This window comes from Thermobia domestica, chromosome 1 (assembly GCF_964235325.1).
Source record: "Thermobia domestica chromosome 1, izTheDome1.hap1.1, whole genome shotgun sequence".
Lineage (NCBI taxonomy): Eukaryota > Metazoa > Arthropoda > Insecta > Zygentoma > Lepismatidae > Thermobia > Thermobia domestica.
Window position 1 is genome coordinate 193695096 of NC_137454.1, and position 21585 is coordinate 193716680.

The 21585-nt window shown below is 35.4% G+C and overlaps 1 protein-coding gene across 3 annotated transcripts in view; it reads right to left on the bottom strand.

Annotated features, from left to right (window-relative positions):
- Positions 1–215: 215 nt before the first annotated feature.
- LOC145692397 (uncharacterized) overlaps positions 216–21585 on the bottom strand; it is a 112281-nt gene continuing 90911 nt past the window's right edge. For 2 of the 3 annotated variants that reach the window (XM_081767704.1, XM_081767702.1), the window contains 2 exons: positions 13243–14115; positions 216–2644 (listed from right to left, as the gene is read on the bottom strand). In XM_081767704.1, coding sequence (XP_081623830.1) covers positions 2463–2644; positions 13243–14115 — 1055 coding nt within the window. In that variant the 3' untranslated portion in view covers positions 216–2462. Of the gene's footprint in view, positions 2645–7947; positions 8398–13242; positions 14116–21585 lie in introns of those variants that run through there. The other variant, XM_081767706.1, reaches the window with a different exon arrangement.

A 21585-nucleotide genomic window follows, 5' to 3' on the forward strand; every position in this document is an offset into this window, starting at 1 on the left:
ATAGATAAATAAGTAAGTAAGTAATAATAAATAACAACTACCATGTGTTTTTTTTTATAAGTTTTAATCTATGCATTAATTAGTCCTTTTTCAACTACTTGGACAGATCTGATATAACAAACATTTTTTTCTTCACACAGGGAAATAGATCGAGCCCAACTTTGGGGCAGTACAAGTAAAAAAAGAAAGGGAAAAGGGCGAGAACAGTAGTCATGTTTCTTATTTTTCAATCATGAAAGATACAATATTAGCTCTTTCACAAACTAAACCAACAATGAAGTGATTTTTTTCTTAACTAACCTCTACAAATAACCACTTCACGTTTGGTTCTTTGTGAAGCACATACCATCAAATACTGCTCGATGATGCATCTTTTAAATAAAATTCATTAATTAGTCGATATTTTCCAGAAGGTACAATATATATACATATACATCACCTCCAAAACAGTGCATCATCAACATTATCAACTACAATAAACATGGCATTTTAAATTTGCCATTATCGAAAATTACACAGTAATTTCATCATCGTATTTATTTGTTTAAAGAAAAACATATATAACACTTTGCAAACGCAGGTATTTAAATTATATAATAGCATCCCACACACATATTTAATGACAGAAGACATTTTGACGTTTCTCTCTCGTATCTATTCAGTAATTAAACAATTACAACTAAATATTATATATATTTATTTATTTATAATATATATATTTATGTATACGCTTTGTTAAAATATATTATTTTTCATTTACCTCCGTATCAAAATACGAAGGTTATACATTCCCTAACTACACCTAACATGACAGTAACGGATAAAAAAATTTAAAAAACTTATCAGCTATGACACAAAATGAAAAGCAGCAAATCATCATTCTTTATATATATATAAATGTTTTATTTATATATATTCGAACACACAAAAGCTTATATGCTTTCCTTTTCATGTGTACGTATTTCGTAGTTATAGTTCTCATAGTGATAAGAAATCCATCTGAAAATTATTGAACTACAAGGAACCATTTAATTCCAACCCTTCCTACTCAACTTCCTCCTCCTACGTATATGAAGTCCATACGTGACGCAATTATATACTTCTTTTTTTTTTTTTTCAATTTCTTACGTACAAAACTAAATCACTGGTTCTTATATTATAAATACAAGGAAAATAATCAGTGCTAAGCCCAGAGCTAACCATGAAAAATATATAGGAAACGTTACAAATTCATTCTCTGAGCACGCAGTTTATTTGTTGAACACATCTTTTCCTTATTTTTTCAAAATAAATATTATAACGTTATATACCTACAATAATTCATCACATATTGATCATAATTAACATTTTCATTAAGTGTATTTCTTTTCATAAATTGATAAATATGGTGGAAATTTAATACTTTTCATATAAAAAAAAATAGAAACTTTTTTTTTTTATATAACAAGTGAAACGAGATTTACTTAAACTGTTAAGTTTAATCTACTCATTCAACAGAAATGGTGACTCAGGCAACTATAACGTAAGTATTCAAACTTTTCTCACTTTCTACTTTCGATTTACTTTTCCTAAAAACACGAAGCTACCAACTTATTCTGTAAATTCTTTTTAATCATTATAACACACGCAAATGATGGCAAGACTAAATTTCAAATTGGCAATTTATCAGCTTTTCTTCCCTCCCTGAAAAGCACCTAACTGCAGCAAAAAAGGATTATATCTACCATCTTTCTCTCTACTTTCAATCCAAAATGCCGTTCAACACTTCATTCTCAGCACAATACTTTACATGTACAATGTCAATTTCGTTTTCACACCATTTTATTCCACTCTTAAATTATGTAATGATATTGCACATAACCCCCTTAACTCATAATAAATCCGTATCTATCAACAACCTAAATCAAATAATGCCAACTGAAGTAACTTCGACAATTTATATCTATTTAATTTAGGACTTCAAGCCGTTAACTTTGTAGATAACTTCAAAGGACAGCAACAAGAGAAAAAGCTCACAAAGCGACAGAAGGAAAAAGCCTTTTATTGGCAAATGTTTGTAACTACGCATTTATTTCAGCTACCTTACTCTTTCATTTTCTTTAAATTTACTCAAAGGTAGTTTTATTCTCTTTTTTTCTTCTCCCTCATACAAAGACAAAAATCAAGTAAATGTGTTTATTTTTTTCTCACAGGAACGGACTTGACAAGTACCGAAATTAGTTCAGAAAGCATTCTTACGTATTTTATCTAAAGGCATTAACATGTTTCCATTTCTAGAGATCAGTTTCAAACGAAAGACATAGGGGGTGTAAATTCAAATTCGGTGTGACGAAACTTACAAGAATTACACTCCTAGCATAAATTTTCGTTTTTTAGTAGAGACTATAACATGAGAACTAGAATTGTGTACACATTGTTTCTTGATTCAGGGAAAAATTCATACTGTATGATTTCTTTTATTTTTAGCTGCAACTGACAGCAGATTTTTTCTTCAAAACAATATCTTTAATGTTCAAGTGAACCTTCTCTTTCCTTTCGAGTGGCACTGAATTGAAACAAAACCTTTTAAAAGCTTCCAGTTCTCGCTCATCGTCGTCAATATCTCCATTCTCCAAATCTATGTCCTTAGGTGCGAATACGCTATCTGCAAAAACAAAAATGCATTGAACATTTAGTGAAGAAATAAAAACAAGGCTTAGTCAAGTACTCATAAAAAGAAAAAGCTTTGAATCATTTTATTATATTTTATTCTTTACATAATACTCTTGGTTTCGACTTATTCTCAATTCTATTACAGATCAGTAATGTTATACATTGACCAGCCATAACATTATGACCATCCGCTAATTTTGAGCCGCTGGACTAAGTAAAAGTCACGGGGAACAACAGAACCGCTTGCCAGACAGTGGCACGGATCACAATCGATCAGTTAGTGATGCTTATGCGTAGAATGGGGAAGACCGGCAATATATCAGAATTTGATAGGAGCTAGATTGAGACGGTCAGACCGTTGGGAACGAGCGTCTAGGAAACAGTGACTTGTTTGTGTTCACAACTGCCATTAGTGTATGTCAAAGGTGGGAATAGGATGGTGAAACCAGCATCAATGAAAAAACATGGAACTGTCACACCTCATTAAACATGTCGGACGTCGTAGTGTGTCGAAATTGGCATAACAGAATAGGGCGGAAATTGTGGCATAATTAACAGACTAACAGTGGACAAAACACAAGTGTGTATAAGCACTGTTTACCATATACTATTCGATATTGGTCTATACAGCTGAGGTCACACCCATGTACTAATGTTACACGCAATGACAAGTCAATTACAACTGGAATGGACACTGGGCCGCCGAGCAATGGCACAACTTCGTATAGTCCGATGAATGACCATATTGTCTTCATCACATCGACGGATGAGTCGAATCGACTGTCTTCAACGGAAACAGCTGTTCGAGACGTGCAGAGTAGGAGGAAGACAGGCCAATGGTGGTTCCATTATGGTTTAGGAACCATTCACATGGTCATTCATGGACCTAATAGTGCGTGTGGATGGAACCATGACGTCTCCTAGCTATCATCAGGCCACTGCTGATCACGTACACCCGTTCATGTTGGCCATGTTTCCAGCTCTCAGTGGCATCTTTCAGCAGGGCAACGCTCCTTGTCTCAAAGCCAACGTTGAGCTGCAGTGTTCGTGGAGCATAATGGTGAACTTCAAATTTCGCCAGCTGCCCCTGAATTCACTCGATCTTAACCCAATTGAACACATTATATCATTGATCATATCCGATCTCATCGCGGAATTTACACGAATTTAGTGACTTTTGTGTGAAGATATAGTGCACCATGTCTCCAGCTACTTGCCAAGCTCTAACTGCTTCCACGCCGAATAGTATTGCTGACGTCTTGCGAAACAGAGGTGGATAAAAGATATTAGGCAGATGGGTCCCAATGTTTTAGATGGTCAGTGTAATATTATCCATACAAGTTCACTTTCACCTCCGTTGTTATACTGAAAAGCTAATACCATCAACTATATATAATTACATTTGGATTGTGGTATGAAAAAAAATAATTTATTCTAAGTTTTATGAACTTCTTCTACATACATTTTAAAAAGTAAGTTATAAACTTGAATTAAGTGCTAACGAACTATATTTTTCCATACAAATAGATCTACTAATTTAAAATTAACGCTCCTTTCAGCACTGAGGCCACATGAAACGCGTCTAGTGTCTTAAATGGAACCGAATCACTATTGGAATTTGTATCCGAAGCTGGGTATCCAATGCTATCGAACCACGAAGTACCTACATTAATCATTTGGCCACGGATGAGCATTAAAGCTTCCTTGTGACTATACGATTAGCATACTCAGACCCGGGATCGATCCCCACTCATGTGGTTTGGATCCCACGTTACGCTTACTCCAAACCAACCAGCCAATACAGGAGAGGTTTATTATGACATCCGAGAGAAGTGCAGAAAAAACTGTAAAAATAGTACGTCAATCGATTCTCAATTGGCGTAAGCAATTTATGAAAACTGAAACAATGCTAAATTTGCTCAGGAGGAGAAATAAAGATATTAAGCCTACCTGTTAGATCTTTGCTCCTAGCCCAAAGTCTGTTCAACTACAATATTAATTAATCAAATTCTACATAAGAATATGTGGTTTTATACAATATTGCAAACAACTCAACTAACTGATACAAGGCAACGAAGGTATTTTGCTGTTAACATTCTGAACAAAAAAGTCTATAAGGAGGAGACTTCCTTACAATCATGTGTTCGGAATATTTAACGAAGATGAAAGAATTTTTGGGATCTGAAAATTCCGCATGGCTAAGGAAACTGACCGTGACAGCTCAAAGGTCAATGTGTAATAATGATCCATTGTACAGTGAAGTCATTGGTTCATTTATCTCTTGAAAAAACACCTAATACGTAACTTTGATCTTTTCTGATGAGAACATATTGTGCCAAAACTTCAAGAGCCTTAGCCACAAATCATGACCTATCTATCACCATGATGCACCGTCTCATTGGGGAATACATATAGGCAAATTTTTATATGAAAAGTTTCCAAATCGTTCGATAAAATAAAACAATTTAATTCCTACATCGTTCTTCCGACAAAACTTTGGGGGCTGTGAGTTATACGAAAGAGCCAGCAAAAAAAACGAGCAACTACTGAAAACTCTTGTTATGAAGAGCAGAAACTGAATATTGGATAACGTCCGCGCAAAGAATAGAATGCACATAGAAATTCATCAACGTATGGGAAAAAATAGTTATTTACCTATATTCTGTATAAATTTTCAACATTTTCACCTCAGTCGTACGTTTTATAAGTATCTGAAATTGTGTAGCGACTGTAAATATAAAGAATGTTTCACAATACTTGTTACAACGCTCTATTCACAAAATACAATCCAAAAAGCCTATATGAAAACCCGACATAGACTTACAATCTAAGCAGTCGTCCATAATTAAGAAATTAATAATTTCGATTTTCTTCATATAAACTTTTTAGGTTGCTTTAGTAAGTAGACTCATTTCCGAAGCGTTGTCACACGAACTGTAAAACAATCCACATATGTATATAAAGAATAATTACAAAACTGAAATTCCGTTAAAAATTTAGAAACAACCGAGAATTTCCTGTTTCATTGCTTCATCTAAATTATCTTTAAGAAAATAAAAACACTTTCTTCTTACCTTAATTATACCCACGTAATTTTCCACCTTTAAATTTTAACTACAAATATTTCTTCCAAGTTATCTGTAATATTTGGCTGACTTACTTGCAACATTTCTACCACAGTACTGGACCAAACACAATGATTATGGTGTTCGAAAAGTTACAAGCAACAGAATAAAATATTTGTTTGCAGTAAACCTATAAGATATCTAATCAACTTTACTACTAGATTTTGCTTTATTTTATAACAGTGCACGAATAAACTGATACACATCCTGATCTAGTGCTTATTTCATTTGACAAAGACCACAGAATAAAGAATTAATAACAGCTTGAAGGAAACGCCATTTATCAGTAACATTTACAATTTAACCACACTCATTTTAATTCCAATACGAAAACCAAGTGTAACAGTTTTAAACGAAGAACAGGATACCTAATTTGGTTACTACGTTTACTTTCTTGTATTACTGCGGAAAAAAATATGGAAAAAATAAATGTTCCCTGTACACGTAATCAGAACGAACTATGGATTATGCCTACACTCTGAACACCTTCTACGTACGTAGGCTACTATGATGGGTAATTTTATATAGTATGGGCGTAAATATTATATGAGAGATAGAGAAAGAGCACGAAATTTTTGGTCGCCAGTCGCCTAGCCATTTTAGTTTGGCAATTCGCATCTGAATAAAGTATATTTGTGAGAGAAAAATGACGACCAAACATTGATTTAGCTGCTAGATTCAGATCTGAAATTTTATGCCCTGGCCTGGAACGTCACATGTCGCTGAGAACGTCAATACCATCGGCAGTAACTTGCATCATATGGCCGACTAGTCATATTCTTTTCCGTTGTTCTTTGATTACAAGGTCTGATGAAATTTGATTTGACTGAGTTTAGCTCCCTTTTCTACATCAGACGTGGACCTACAGCTTAACGTGGGATCCGAACCACACGAGCTCCCGCCAGGAAATTGAACCGGTCTCCCACGCCAAAGGTGCATATGGTAACTGCTCAGCCACGAGGGAGCTCCTCATAAAATTAGCTAACAAGTAGAAGGAAATATTAAACTATTTCGCTGCACCCCCCCCCCTAAAAAAAAGGCAATAGCCGACTAAATGGCGCTTATTCAACTGGGTGATTTATGATCCATTAGTTCTAGTTTTCTGAACTGGTTCTCTGGTTTTCAAATCACTGTACATACTAGGTACGGGGGGAAAAGTTAGAGACTTTAACCGGGTCAGCCCCTAGCTATACTACTAATCGAGAAGGAAAATACATGCTTGTTTACATTAATGTTTTATTTACTTCCATGCCAAGAACACAGTTACCGACTTTCGTCGAACTTCACATACACATGCACCGTAATGAAGTGATCAAGCCAGCAACTAAGTCATTGGTTGCATTTTTCGAATGCCGCAAATACGGTATTCTATTAAAGGAAATAGCGACAGATGTTGATGAGGTAATTTGGACTCAAAATTAACTTGATGTTTCGGGCGCCATCATTTTACACGGACAGAAGCCCAATGCTACTAGAGCGTTAGATCATGATGAAATATTTTCTCCACATGCCTTTTAATATTTTGACGTGGATAGATTTTCTGTCCCCTGAACCATCTTTATTTCAATTTTTCTCTGCAATGTTTACACACAACGAAAGCTTCGTCCAATTTCTCTAATAATAATAATCAAATAAAATAAAAATCCTTTACTGATATTTTAGCATATTAAATTTGCAACCAACAATTTTCCTTTTATGGCATTATTCAAACATTTTAGATGAATACCACATTATCAAACAAATGAAAAAAAAAAAAAAAAAAAAGGGAAAGGGGTTATTATCTTTAAAAAATTATTACAGAATTAAATTCTAGAATTTCGGGGTCTAACTACGTATTCCTTTCCTGAGTAAGGCTTTAAGAAAAACAATCATAGTGGCGAGATATTCTGAAATGTTAACATGATAAGATGCATATTTAATCGTATGAATATTTTGCCTACTTTCTGGCATATTAATTTCTAAATTGAATATAAAACTTCCTCATGGGACATTGCATACAAATACCAACGGCACTGAGCAGTTCCTGATCGAGTTTCATACTGTGGTTTGAGTAATCATTATTTTTTTGTTGTAATTCTATTACGCATGCTATGAAAAGATTTAACATAATTATAAGCCTTTCTCCTGCTGATAGTGCTTTATCTACTACTACTACAAAAAACTAGACAACTAAAGAATTACTACATTTATTTCTCCAACACTAGAAAAAAATTTCAGTTACTAGTATACATGGAACTTGTACCTAAAATACGAAAATAGCATTATTTGAATTTTTTCTTACAAACGTAATAAAAGTCTTTGTGAGAATAATTCTCGATATGCACATTCTTTCATAAACATTAATTTTAAAAAAAATCTGGTTACAAATAGCATTTATTTGGCAGGAAAATTATTATCTGCAGGCAATATAAAACCGGTATATTAACTTTAAAAAGTATATTATTCCACTAGATGGAAGTGTCCTTCCTTTTTTTGGTTTTACGTTTTTGACAAAGAATTCGTTTAAGCTCATTCAAAGCTATCTTCACTGTGTAAGAGACAGTCTCGCTCTACGTCACAACGTTAATTTTACACTTGATACTCGTACCACAATTGTAACATACGACTTCATTCCCGTTACCTGCAACAACAGAAAACATCTGGTCACATGTCGGCTAGCAAGTACAGCAAAATACAAAATTGCACTATCACTTATTAAGCTCACGGATTCCACTTTTTGCCGCTGTCGTTACATTTTTGGCTATTCTTTTTGGGTTCGAAATACCATGTGTAATTTAAATCCATGTTCATACAGTAGAAGTCACATATATATGTATGTAATTAGATGCATATTTTCAACATGAATGACGTGACAGATCAATTTACAATAGAGCAATTTGGTAAAGAGAACAAATGTCAGCTTTCTTATTCTGGACAATATCTGAATCCTTCCTATATGATTAAATTGTCTTAATAATCTTCACAAGGTTGCCTCAAAATTTCACAGATCATTTTGAATGATCTTTCTAGGTCTTTAATCCAATTTCAGTGAATGAGAAGAATATAAGGGTTTGAAATACTTAAAAAAAAATGAGACAAAGCTGACATCACTGAAATTTCTTATTCGCGGAAATCAGAAGAAGTCAGATCCAAATTTGAGGAAAGGTAAAGCAGAAATAAGTGTATACTTTCAACGGGGAGGAATTTAATGATAATATGTATTTTACCATAATAAAGCGATCATTAGCTTACGAAAAAACTTAACCTACATGCTAATGAAGCATTCAGGTAAATGCTTACCTGAGCATTACAACTTAACATTTTACGATCATCATTACTAATTGGCTGGTTAACTGTTCCGAATGTAACGTCTCTCTTCCCTTTATAGCCTATATAAGTTATCAGATATAAAGTGGGATCCGAACAGTATGTGAATTGCTGAAATTTTCCAGATAATCATTTAGCCTCGAGGAAGCTGTATGTTATCACTAATGCTTTCCATACAAAGTACATCTGACCACATTCACTCTGTTACAACGTATCAAAACCACTATCCTTGGATAATTATCGTATAGACTCAGAATGAAAACTGCCATTCCTTTAGTGAATCTTAAACTGCAAGTGATTTAAATTTTATAATTAGTTAATATAATTCTTAAGATTTTGATTTTTCACTGAACCTTTCAGCTTCATCTTATATTCCAGTGACTTCCTGCTTTCGATGTAAATACAATATGGCTAGTATTGCCAACTCAGCCACAGATGCCATAAACAATCCAGGACATATTTCTTGGATTACTTGGAGTGAAGATCCCGTTCTGGCCTTTTTGAGTGGACAGACAATTCCTTGCGCATTTCAGCTGCAAGATTGTCCTCTACTGTCAGATATTATCATGAAAAATTACATTTTCTGATGTCTTCCTAGTCTTTTCTTGCAAAATGTCTAACATGTAATATCAAGTCTTCACCAGTGTTCAATTGACGACACTAACTATTTCGTAGAGATAAAACTCTTCAGGTCTCAAAACCAAAAATGCCAATGCCCTTCTGGTAGACGATTTTGCCATGCGTATTTTGGAGGATCCATTAAGTCGTTAATTCCATGATCTTATTTTATGGTTCCATGTTTCGACACATTTGTTTGATCGCTTACAGTCTAAAAAATACTTAAAGGTGTCAATATAATTAAGTATTCGTGATTTTTTTTTATAGCATACTCAATGTGTGCACGAGATTCACAGCTTTTTCACAATGAGTTGTCGAATACCGTTACTTCAGTAAACATACTGTAATCATGTATTTTATCTCCTCTCTTAAACTGTTGGCATAAGATGTTTATTGAATTGATCTCACCAAAGCCGTACTTAAAAAAGACTTTCAAATCCTAAAATACGCCATCCAATTTTATCATCGAAATCTTAAAGCTTCTTTGTAGAAATAAATAAATAAGTAAAAACAGAAAATACACTGAAGAATATTTTAGAAATTAATCGTATTTTGTATCTTCTTCCTCATGTACGTATGTAATAGGTAATTAGAAAGCTCATTTCTAGATTGAACACGGAGACAATACTAGCTCCAGTTAAAACTGGAAGTGTAAACAATACGAGAATAAATGTAAAGATGCCTTTGTACGACGGTATTGGAACGAAGATCTCAGGTGCAGAAAGAAGGCCAAATGCTATTATCCTCTTAATTTCTTTACGGAACTAAAAAATTTCCTTAACGGTATTTTTAACTCATGTATATTTTCCTAGTAATGATCTGTTGCACATTCTAGATTATTTGGTTGATTATCACGCAAGAGTGAGACTATCACACAAGAAAACTCTCATCTTCAAAAAGGGGTTGAAACAATGTCAATTTTTTGAAAAGCAGATTATTACTTAAAGCTCGCGTGTTGCTAGATGGAAACTGCGCCAGATTTATTGTCTATACTTTTAAATTTCTACACACATTTCCACAACTCGTAACATTTGTTACCTTAGCATCTTTTATCCACCAAATGAGGCAAAATCAAAGAAGAAACAGTAAGAAACCTCGAATTAATTCTAAAACTTAAGGAACAAAATTTTTGCATTTGTATGTTATGCATTTTAAAATTATTTTGTTTACCTGCCCATCTCTTCCCCCTCCCGGGAAATGCTTAGATGGAAGGGGTGATTCCTTCAGACTGTTTTAAGAATCCATCTATTGTCACAATAACCTTCACTCCACCCCAAAGTAACTCATGTATATATCCGTTGACGGAAGTGAAAGACTTTCAAAAATTAGATGATAAACAAGAGAAGAATTTCTAACGTAAATACACATAACAATGAAAGACATTATTTCAAATTTCTTGCTAAGGCTAACTGATTTAATCTTGGATAGGTCTCTGAGAAATAAGTAATCTTCAGCCATTTTTTTTTCTTTCTTTCTTTGTTGAAATTGAAGCAAGTAAGTGAAATTGCATAATTCAAGTTCCAGAAGATATGGACCTCTGGAGCAAAAGATCCTTGTTAAATGAGACTTCAAAATGACCAACCTTACATTTAGACAATCCACTGAAATTTGCACATTTGAGAGATCCAGATCGTATATCCTATTTATTAAAACGTCTACAAGTACACAATGATTCATAAGATCAGAATTCAAATATCGTATTCTGACTGTTGTTGCTACCGTTCCAGAAGCGTACATTTAGATCTATTTGGGTTCCTTGTGCAACACGATTCAAACTTTTCATCAATTTACGGTGTTTGTAGCATTTAGCAAAAATTTATAATGGTGAAGTACGAATATAATCAACACTCAATGCTGTATAAAATTTTGTCCTATAGGATTTCATTTCTCTAGCAATTGCGTTTTTTTCGGAACCACACTAGCAAAAGAGCACTGATTAATGACATGTGATTTAAATAATAGCGACTGTGGTATATGCACAAACAGTCTCAACTTCAGTGACACTACCCATCAGTTTATACTTCTCAGTGTTTAAGGACTAGCAGAAGGACCTGCCTGGCTTGAAAATGCAGAGATTATTGCTAGTGATACTATATCTAAAGTATGTACTCCTCGTATATAATTTATCAATATTTATAGACTATCGATCAACGTTTTCAACTGCCATCTACAACTGGCCTAAAAATCGATAATACAGTTTCTAATATACCATTATCGTTGTCTCTAAACTGGCTCTTAAGGATCCTCATACATTTTCGAAAATCCCAGGGGAATTCGAACTTTTTTTGTTTGTTTGTTTAAGAGATTTACTATAAATTCTCAATTCCCCAAATTTTCAGACTGCTATATCTTGATGTATATTCTTTATCAAGAGACAATTTGTTCCTCATATTGTGCTTGCATTCTTCAAGATCTTGGCTGATTTCACACTTTCTTAGACACTACTTGATCCTAGACAGCCACGACGAACTCTTCAAATATAGCTTGATAATTCAATTCAATCTTCTTCGACGATGACGACGACAATTATATTTGGTATCCTATATGACAAACATAACTTTCACTACTTTCACAATGTCATTTTGTGTATACTCAAACTAGAAAACAAATTAATGAATGGAAAAACTAAACTATAAGCTAATAAATGGTTTTCTGTGTTTCAAGCTGGACACAAACCGTTTTCAGTATCTTCTAGATATTTTTATATTGGATTTTTTGGTTTTAAAGAAATATATATAGTATTTTAATTTATTTCATTTTGGGTTCTGGAAGTTTTTAACTAAGTGGCATCAAGGAAACTATCACCTGTTGTTACCATCTTCCTGAACTTTTAATGTTATATTCTCTTTTGGGGAACACTTTAAAACAAAACTTCCGATCTATCTCCTAAATAATCTTTATTAGAATAAACTGAAAAGCCCTTGAAAAGAAATTCTTACAAATATTAATAATTCCAACTTATATATCAAATAGCAGAAGTAAGCTGAGAAACCTGCTCGACAGTCATCAGGTCTTAAGATTCGTAAACAAGTCGAGAAATGAACGTATGACTTTTCTGTTCAGTAAAGAAACTAAATTACTGAAAAACTAGCGATCACAGTAAGTACTAGTCATGATAGTCAAGACAATTATGTTGCTGTCACTTTGCGTCATTAAGGAGTCCCTAAATATATGTAACTATTAAAGTAAGATTCTGTCGATAGAACTGTCCTACGTATGGGCTATTCCTACAAAATAATGAGCTTTAAAAAAATAGAAACTAAAAGTTAACAAAAATATGCAGGTATGTTGGAAGGATCTTTGATTTCTAAAGCTGTTCATTACTCTTAGACATGCAGTATCTACCTGAAAAATTATTTTCCATCAGCTCACCTAATTTATCAGTCTCGTGTTAGACTTCAAGATATAAATGCAACGACCACACCACATTTTTTAAGTAAATAAAATGCAGGTCATATAAATGAGATATAGCTAAAAGCACAAGAAACTAAACAAACTGGCAGCTGACCTAGCAGTATTGGATACAGAAAATAGTACTTACCGACAGAGTGCCAATCATCCATTCCTTGGTTTCCTTGACCCTTCTTCTTCTTCTTCTTTTTCTTGAGAGAAGCCTGGGAATGAGCGTCAGCACTTGCCATTGCAGCCATCATTTCCCTCATCGTCGCTCGCTGCTGCTGCACACAAGTACCATTCTGAGCGACTATTTGTGGTGTATTCTTTTTGCCACCATTGGTAGCGCCTTCCTGCAACTTTGTCCTCGCAGCTACCATTGCATTCGCTGCACCGTGCACTAAACCATTGTCCTGAGTCACGCGAACAATTTTCGAATTGTTGGCCATGTGAGCGACCACACCATTAATTTCCAATGCTTTGTTACGGAATGCTTCAGCTTCACTCACAGACATCCGTGGGGATGTTAACGCATTGTTCTCCTTTCCCTTGCCAGATTTCTTGTTTGTTTTGGTTTTACTTGATGGAACTTCACCATTTACCATTTCGGGTCTCACACAACCGTTCACTTGATGAGTCTGAGACTGTTGTTGCTTGTTCACTTTACTGTTACTACTGTTACTGTTATTTGTGGAGTTAAGTTTATTTTGTTGACTAACTTGCACCGAGTTTGTGGAATGACGAGAATTTGCTTTCGCTGAATTTGGCTGCTGCTGCTGTTGCTGAGATTTAGTTTGTGTCTTATTATTATTATTATTATTGACACCATTCACACTACCATTACTCTGTTGCTTTTGATTAACTTGTTGACTCACAGTCTGCGACTTCTGTTGTTTGTTGGAATTATTCGATCCACTAGTACCATTTTGATTGCTCTCCTGACTTCCATTGTTCTTCTTCTTCTTTTTCTTCTTACTGCTGTTGCTCTGATTGTTTTCATCTGTATGTTGCTGGTCACCTTCTGCAAAGATAGAACTGAATATCAGAATTGAATCTGCATGTAATTACAATCATTAAAATCACACTCCATGATTATTAACTCCATTAAAATATAGATACTTATTTTTGTTCTTTGCAAAAGAAACAGAAAATTCTTGAGTTCTTAATATATATATGTATAATATTATATTATATTCTGGCTGCTCTCAATACTAAGAAGATTACTTAACTAATTCGAATTCAAAACTTTTGTCTTCAATCAGTAATGTTATGCACATCTACTTTTAATTTAATGTCTATTAGTACCTATTTACATTCTTGTTTATCGAACAAAACTATGATTACAGATACACTGCGCCCTTCCTTCCTTCATAGTACATTAAATAAAAGGTTTATTTCTTTTTAGTTTCCTGTCCCTTTCCAGCACCGCGGTTAAATGAGACATGTATGAACCAAAAATGAGCTCTATTAAAGGAAATGAAATCCTTTTCGTCCTATAGACCAAAACGGAGGTAAGTGTTAATGGAAAAGCAACAAAAAATAGAACAGGGGAGGTGAGAGGGAACTACCGCATCCCTAGAAAACGTGTGGACACTGATTAACGAATTCCAATGGTGTGAAAAAACTCGTGCAGTCATGTTTCCTAATATTATACAAACACCATAAAACTGAACATCACGTTATTTCTTATTTAAAGAGGTGATTTAATGAAAATCAAATCTAGTCTACTTTCACTGTTTCCATTTCATATAATAATATGAGTACTATATGCTACACAAATTTTACTGAAACTGAAACTGTTCGTTACTAACTCAAATATTTCGGACCTAATACAACTAAAACTCTCACGCTACAACTCAAAGTCAGCCAGTGAAAATGTTTAACTCAGTGATGCGTGGTCATTCGTCACCTCCCAATATCATTATTTCATGCTTTCTAGTCCAGAGTTTGTGAGTTCTTAATTAAAATTCACCCATTTGACTCATGATGTATCAAGAATTCTGCTTCCCACCGAGAACTAAGATCAGAACTATGCACCATAGGCATGCGCATTAACAATTCTGCTATAAAGACTATACAAGGATGGTCTGAAAAGGTCCAGTGTACCAATGAAAGAATGACGTTAGAATGTTTATATTTTTCAATATGATCCCCTTTAAGAATACCACATTTACTTCAACGATGTACATACTATCTTGTCCCTATAGCGGCTCTCTAGTTACGATCTGCATTACAACTCTATCTAGCTGCAATCGCCTCTTTATTCGAAGAATGACATTCACTGGCAAGGACCTGTTTCGAGTTTTGGAAATAGAAGTTAAACCTGAGAAACATGGCAGGTGTTTCAACTGTTCACAGTACAGATCCCTTGGTTTTGCCATTGCCAAAACTCTTCTAGGCAGGTGCACTGTTCTGATGGAAAATAAATTTTCTTCTATACACTTGGCCTTATCTCACAAACTGTTTTGTTTAGTTTGATGGGTCGAGCGGAGCCGATTTCTGTCAATGGTTTTGATTGCTGTTTGGATTCTACCATAAAGCAAACTCGCTACGTATACTGTGCAAAGTTTTTTCATATGCGATTCTTTATGCAAAATATACCCGACTTACAACAACAACTAAAATATAACGCTTCATACTCACCACTTCACGGTAAAACTTTCGAGGGAAATGATAAAAATGGTTACGCGAAGCACACAAAGCACTTCATATCCAAGAACATTACACGGAATGAATCCACGTAAAACACTATGAAGATAGCCACTGTTCACTGTTATTGCTTCTCTTTCTTTTCAACCGGTGGCAGTACGTAGTGAAAAGGTCACTCCATATTGGATTCTCTTTAATTTTACGTTCAGTCCTAGTTTTTGCTTTCTCCATTACGCGCACATTAACAATATGATATTTATTTTCCTTAATGTACAATGGTAGTCCGGATAATTACTGTGGTTGCGAGTTCTAGTAGCGCAAACATTCAGCTATTGTGGTACAAATGTTTCTTTCTGTTTAACTTATTTACAGATTATCACATTGGCAAATATCACTGTAACCCCCTCCCCTAGATAGTTGAGAATCTACGAAGTATGATTTGAAGTTAGGTATTAGGAGGAACTTCTGAAGCACTACTATTATATTTCTGTAATATTTTCTTTATCTTTGCAGGAAGATGAGTATGAAACGTTATCGTTTACTTACTATTGTAACTATTATCATTGCTCACAATCTATACAACTATATCCGATCTATTCCTTCGAATAACTAGTTTGAGCAATTTCACGTACCGGTCCCAATACCATAACGCTGTTGCACTTTTTGAACGTCCTTCAAATATATCACCTTCAAAGTTGGTATGGTTATGTTTAAATTCGGATGTCCACTTCTTAATTTTTGAAAACGAAGGGAAAGCTTCCCACACACTTTTTATAAACTTTTCATGAATCTCCTTTGGTGTGAAACAGTCTTAGACAAGAAACTCAATTTTTTCCTTTCACGAAACTACATCCCTTTTGCTTCACACAGTTAGCTACCAAAAACCACTCGACCAGACGTCATACATTTTCCTAACGATGCTTATGAAAGATGTATTTCTGAAGAAGAAAAAAACTTGGTGATAATGTTTCCATAAATGAGCGCGGATAAGAACTTTTCAGATCACTTTCTTATTTCTATATAAACGGATCGCAAATTGCATTACTTTTACTAGACATACAATACACTCTTAACCTTTTTAAATTTTATGGGAACTATAGTTCCCATGGAGCAGTCTTTTCTTTTTGGGCTTAAAAATGAACCAATAATTTTTTTTTTTTTTTTTTACCTCGAGTTTTTTTGTGTTTTCTTAAGCATAAAAGCATTGTAGAACATGTGTCGTGGGGGCTTTTGCATCTCGGGGTCATGACATCATAAGGGAAAAATGTGAAAGAGTGTTCCATTCTGAAGAAAATGAGCTATGAACCATGGTCCTAGGTTAATTAGGGACGTCTCAGGAAATTTTTATCTGAGACCCTGTATAAGCAGACATGAGCAATATTCTGGGAATATGCCTAGGACATCGATAAATATTTTTTCCCGCCCTTATTTATCAAGATAGGAGCCTGAATTTTGTACACGCAGTCAGCATACCAGTTGCTATTTCCTGATTTTTTTCTGCTGTCTGCGTTAACACAGGGGCGGCTCCAGAGGGCCCCAAATTTAAAAAGAGAGATTTCTTAAAGAAAAACTGAGGGATTTCTGCAATTGTTTTCCTTCAGGTGCACCATAGGGACATTTGAATAGTTGATCCTAGGGTAAATAGGGACGTAAATAGGGAAGAAATTTTAAGGTTACATTTTGTGTTTTTAGGCCTATTTGGGTGCATTTTTGATGCTTTCCCACAGAGGTAAAAACATTTTTCTTCCCTTACTATTCAACCTATGAGAAGAAAATTTGGTACGGTTGTTTAGTACACTAAGTAGTATTTAAAAAAAAATTGAAATGAAATCTTTAACTTTTACGTCCATCGGTTATGTCGGTTAGGCTAAAGGAGACGGTGATGATGAGAGATGAATGAAATGGTGGAATGAAGAAAGTGGGAGGAAACGGGAGAACCCCGAGAAAACCCACGAGCACGGTGTTTGTCCACCACAAAGTCCACACCGCGCGAGCTGGGATCGAACCAGGACCCCAAGCACCGGAGGTGAACGCTCTACCACTGAGCCACCGCGCCCCCAATTTAAAAATTTGAGTCTTGTGCGTAGACCCATATGGGGCCCAGAGGGCCCCAAACATTTTTTAAATCCCCAAAATCCCTATTTTTCCTCAAATATTTCCCCTCCGGCACATCATAGGGACATGTAAGTGGTACTGTTTGAAAGGCTGTTCCATTCTTTAAAAAAAAAAAAAAAAAAGGTATGAACCATGATCCTAGGGTAAATAGGGATGATACTGTTGCTGCTTATCTGAGACTCAAGAAAAACTCCAAAAGAGGCCAGAATTTAAAAGGGTTAATTATATTAATTTTTATAAATGACATTTGATACAACCAAAGTCTACAGAAGGTTGCTCCACCTTTATGGAAACGATTTTGTGTCCCCTACGCTAGGGCGTAAAGCCGCATTTCCACCAGCGGTTGTGCTCGATATAACGACCCTGACTATAAACTATAGCCCCACGCGGAAGTTTCCATTGGAGTAGGCTTCTGTTCAGAGAAATCTGATCAAGTTTGGACCACTCATCCTTGCAAACTTTCCACAAGCCAGTTAACCTTTAGATTCATTTGGGATGTTTTCTACGTTATTACATTTTGGGGGTCATTTTGACTCGTTGACTTTTTTCCTGTTTCTTCGAATAGTGTTTTGTAATTATTGCTTGAAACGTACTGCTAGGACCATAATTAATATTTTCAAGCAATATTTTGGTTTAAGGGCTCCATCTTTGTATTAACAATAAGTGAGTACTGTACCTAAATCTCATAAACATTAAATCTCGCTTATACTTTCACGAAATATAACTTTATTATCAATTTTTCATAACAAATTGCTATTTTTGCGTACTTAAATACACATTGCAAAACTTATACAATAGGTGATCTCTTCATCTTTTGTTTACAAGGGTTTCAAACTTGTCATTTCCATATCCACGTACAATGTTATTCCTGTTCCTCTAAATGGCGTGGGAGACCTGGGTTCGATTCCCGGCGGGAGCTCATGTGGTTCGGATTCCACGTTAATCAGTAGGTCCACGTCTCATATAGCCTCGCTGCTGAACGGAACATTAAACTCAAAATCAACTTAACTCCTGTTCCTCTAAAATAAGTTCCTGCAAAATTTCATCGTTTGTGAGACCACTCATCTTTTACCAGACTGTTTTGACCACACAACAATAACCTGTCAGACTAGACGAAGTTCTTAGACATCAGTTCTCTGACGTAATAAAAATCTCCCAGCAATTAGAGAATCATCAGGCCTTTTTCTTACACTTTTTCCTTCTTCCTCTTTTTATTTTTTTGTTTCTCTTCTTCTTTTTCTTCTTCTTGTGCTTATAAAAGACGATGTAGTAACAAATATGAAACCCTGTACAAAATTCCACCAAAAAAGAAAAAAATTGAAGAAGCGGTCAAATTAACACCCGAAATGAAAATACGTAATACATGTAATAACTACATTCCTACACCATTATTATAAATAAAATTATTAAATAAAATAGAATAATAATACAGAAGAACCTACTGCCAGATGTCAGAAAGAACCAGTAAGATTTTTAAAAAATCATACACTTAAAATACAACAAAAATACCTGAGGGGTCAATTTGACCCCGAAATGCATCTAGAAGTTAATGTACGTGGGCGACGTAAGGAAATCGTTCGCTTCAAACACCACTGGTGCAGCGTCGGAAGACTTGACAGGGATGTCTGAATATGGGATAGCATGGATTCCAGTTTCACGCGCTGAGACGTGTGGCTGGCTGTTTTGTCTTGATGAATGAAGACTTTCGACACCTCAGCACCATACAACGACGGAATATGCTGCCGGTATAATGGCTCCAGAACGTGTTGATAGTACCCTGCTTTAATTTTCACATTTCGTGCAACTCTATGCAGGGGAAGTTTTCCTTTATGGCAAAAACTTGCAACCACCATAAAGCCACGGAGAAAACTCGCGGTATGTGCGGGCCCAACTGGCATGATCCTTGGGATTATAGTAAATTGCTCGAACCCGCTTGGAGTTTGAAAAATAAATCCGGGCCTCGTCTAACATGACCACATATTTCCCCATTTGTCATCCACTAAATACCATTCATAGAGCAGTTTGCAATGGAACCTACGATCCCGGATGTGTCTGGCTGTGAGTGTGTTAACACGTGGCTTATGCTTCACTCGCGGGCGTAAATCCTGGTTAATTATTCTCTGCACAGTTGATTTGGATCTTCTACCACTCCTGGCAATGTCTCTTTGTGACGGCGGATTCTCCTGGGTCACCAACTTCTACACTTGTCGAACCACATCCATTGTACGTTTGGGACGGGGTTGTATGTTTTCGTGCCACTGTGCGCACACCCGCTTCCTCTGGCTGTGCATTTTTGTTGTGTGTGAGTACATTGGCAATTCCATTTTTGGAAATGGTGAAACTCTTGGACGAACACTGTTTCACAATTGCACTGTAGCTGTATCCGATGTCGGAAAGAGCGGTGATGTACCCCTCCCAAAATGGGGTCACTTTTGGAGGCATTTTACACTCGGAGCACTTCACTTCCTGCTACTGAATTCTCCACACAATTGGTTTCTGATTGCTCTGCTGTGCTTACTGTCTGTGCGATCCTAGCGCCCCTAGCGATCGTTCCACTTCGTTTCCATAAATGTGGACCGACCTTCTGTAAATTTTAGAAAACTTGGTCCTTTCTATTATCAAATTAAACTACGAATCAATTAATTCTTTTATAACGATGTCGAAGGTAGACTGGGTTTACTTTAAAAAAGCTAGTTAGGAAGTGTACACATAATTGAGAAAAAATGAACCAGTATAACATATTCCACAAAATATGAACCAGTATATAATATTTCACATGAAGTTAGGTTATACAGTCTGAACTGTCGTGAAATATTTGTCGATATGACGTGACTTCACAACTACTATTTAAACAAAACTTTGAATAAACGAAGAAACAACTATGAACAGACTGTTGTTAGCAGTGTGCAGTCGCTGATACTATTATTACATTAGCTGACCAGCTCCATATAAAATTAAATAGCGCTACTATGAAATACCCTCCAAAACTAGTAACAAATTCAGGCTTGTAACACTATACAGAAACTTAAAAGTTGGCCTTCATGTCTTTACAGATTGTGGTTAGGGTAAACTGGAATTTGGAAGTTAGCGTCCTTTTCTACATTGAAGCCAGTGGCGTATTTAGTGGGGGCTTCCGGGCTTAAGCCCCCCCGAAATCTTACTATAGTAAAGTATATGAAATATCTTGCAGAATTTTCATACTTTCAGGCAAAGCCCCCCCCCCCCCGAAACAAAATCGTATATACGCCACTGATTGAAGCTATACGAGACGTGAACCTACAGTTAATATGGGATCTGAACAAGAGCTAATGCCGGGAATCAAACCCGATTTCCCACGGCGGAGACGTGTAGACTAACCATACAGCTCCTGAAGGGTGGTGTTCACATGTGAACGAAGAATTAGCGACACCAAAAATGAACCAAAGGTGTGGGCAATAATCAAATTAACAGAAAACAAAGCATGACACAAAGAAATTTGTGAAGACACACTGTCATAATGTTCGATATTAATCCTTTTCTTATAAATCGGTACTATCCTCTTTTTTATCAACAGTAAAGTAATAAAATGGAATTTAACATTTCAGTTTAACGTCACACGTTATGCCTTTAAGCTACAGGAGATAAATGATTACTGAAAGTGAATGTTTGTGAAATTAAAGTTTTGTGTTCTCCCACCGGGAATTAAACCAGGACCACGTGAACCAAAGGCGACTCACTAGCCACTAGA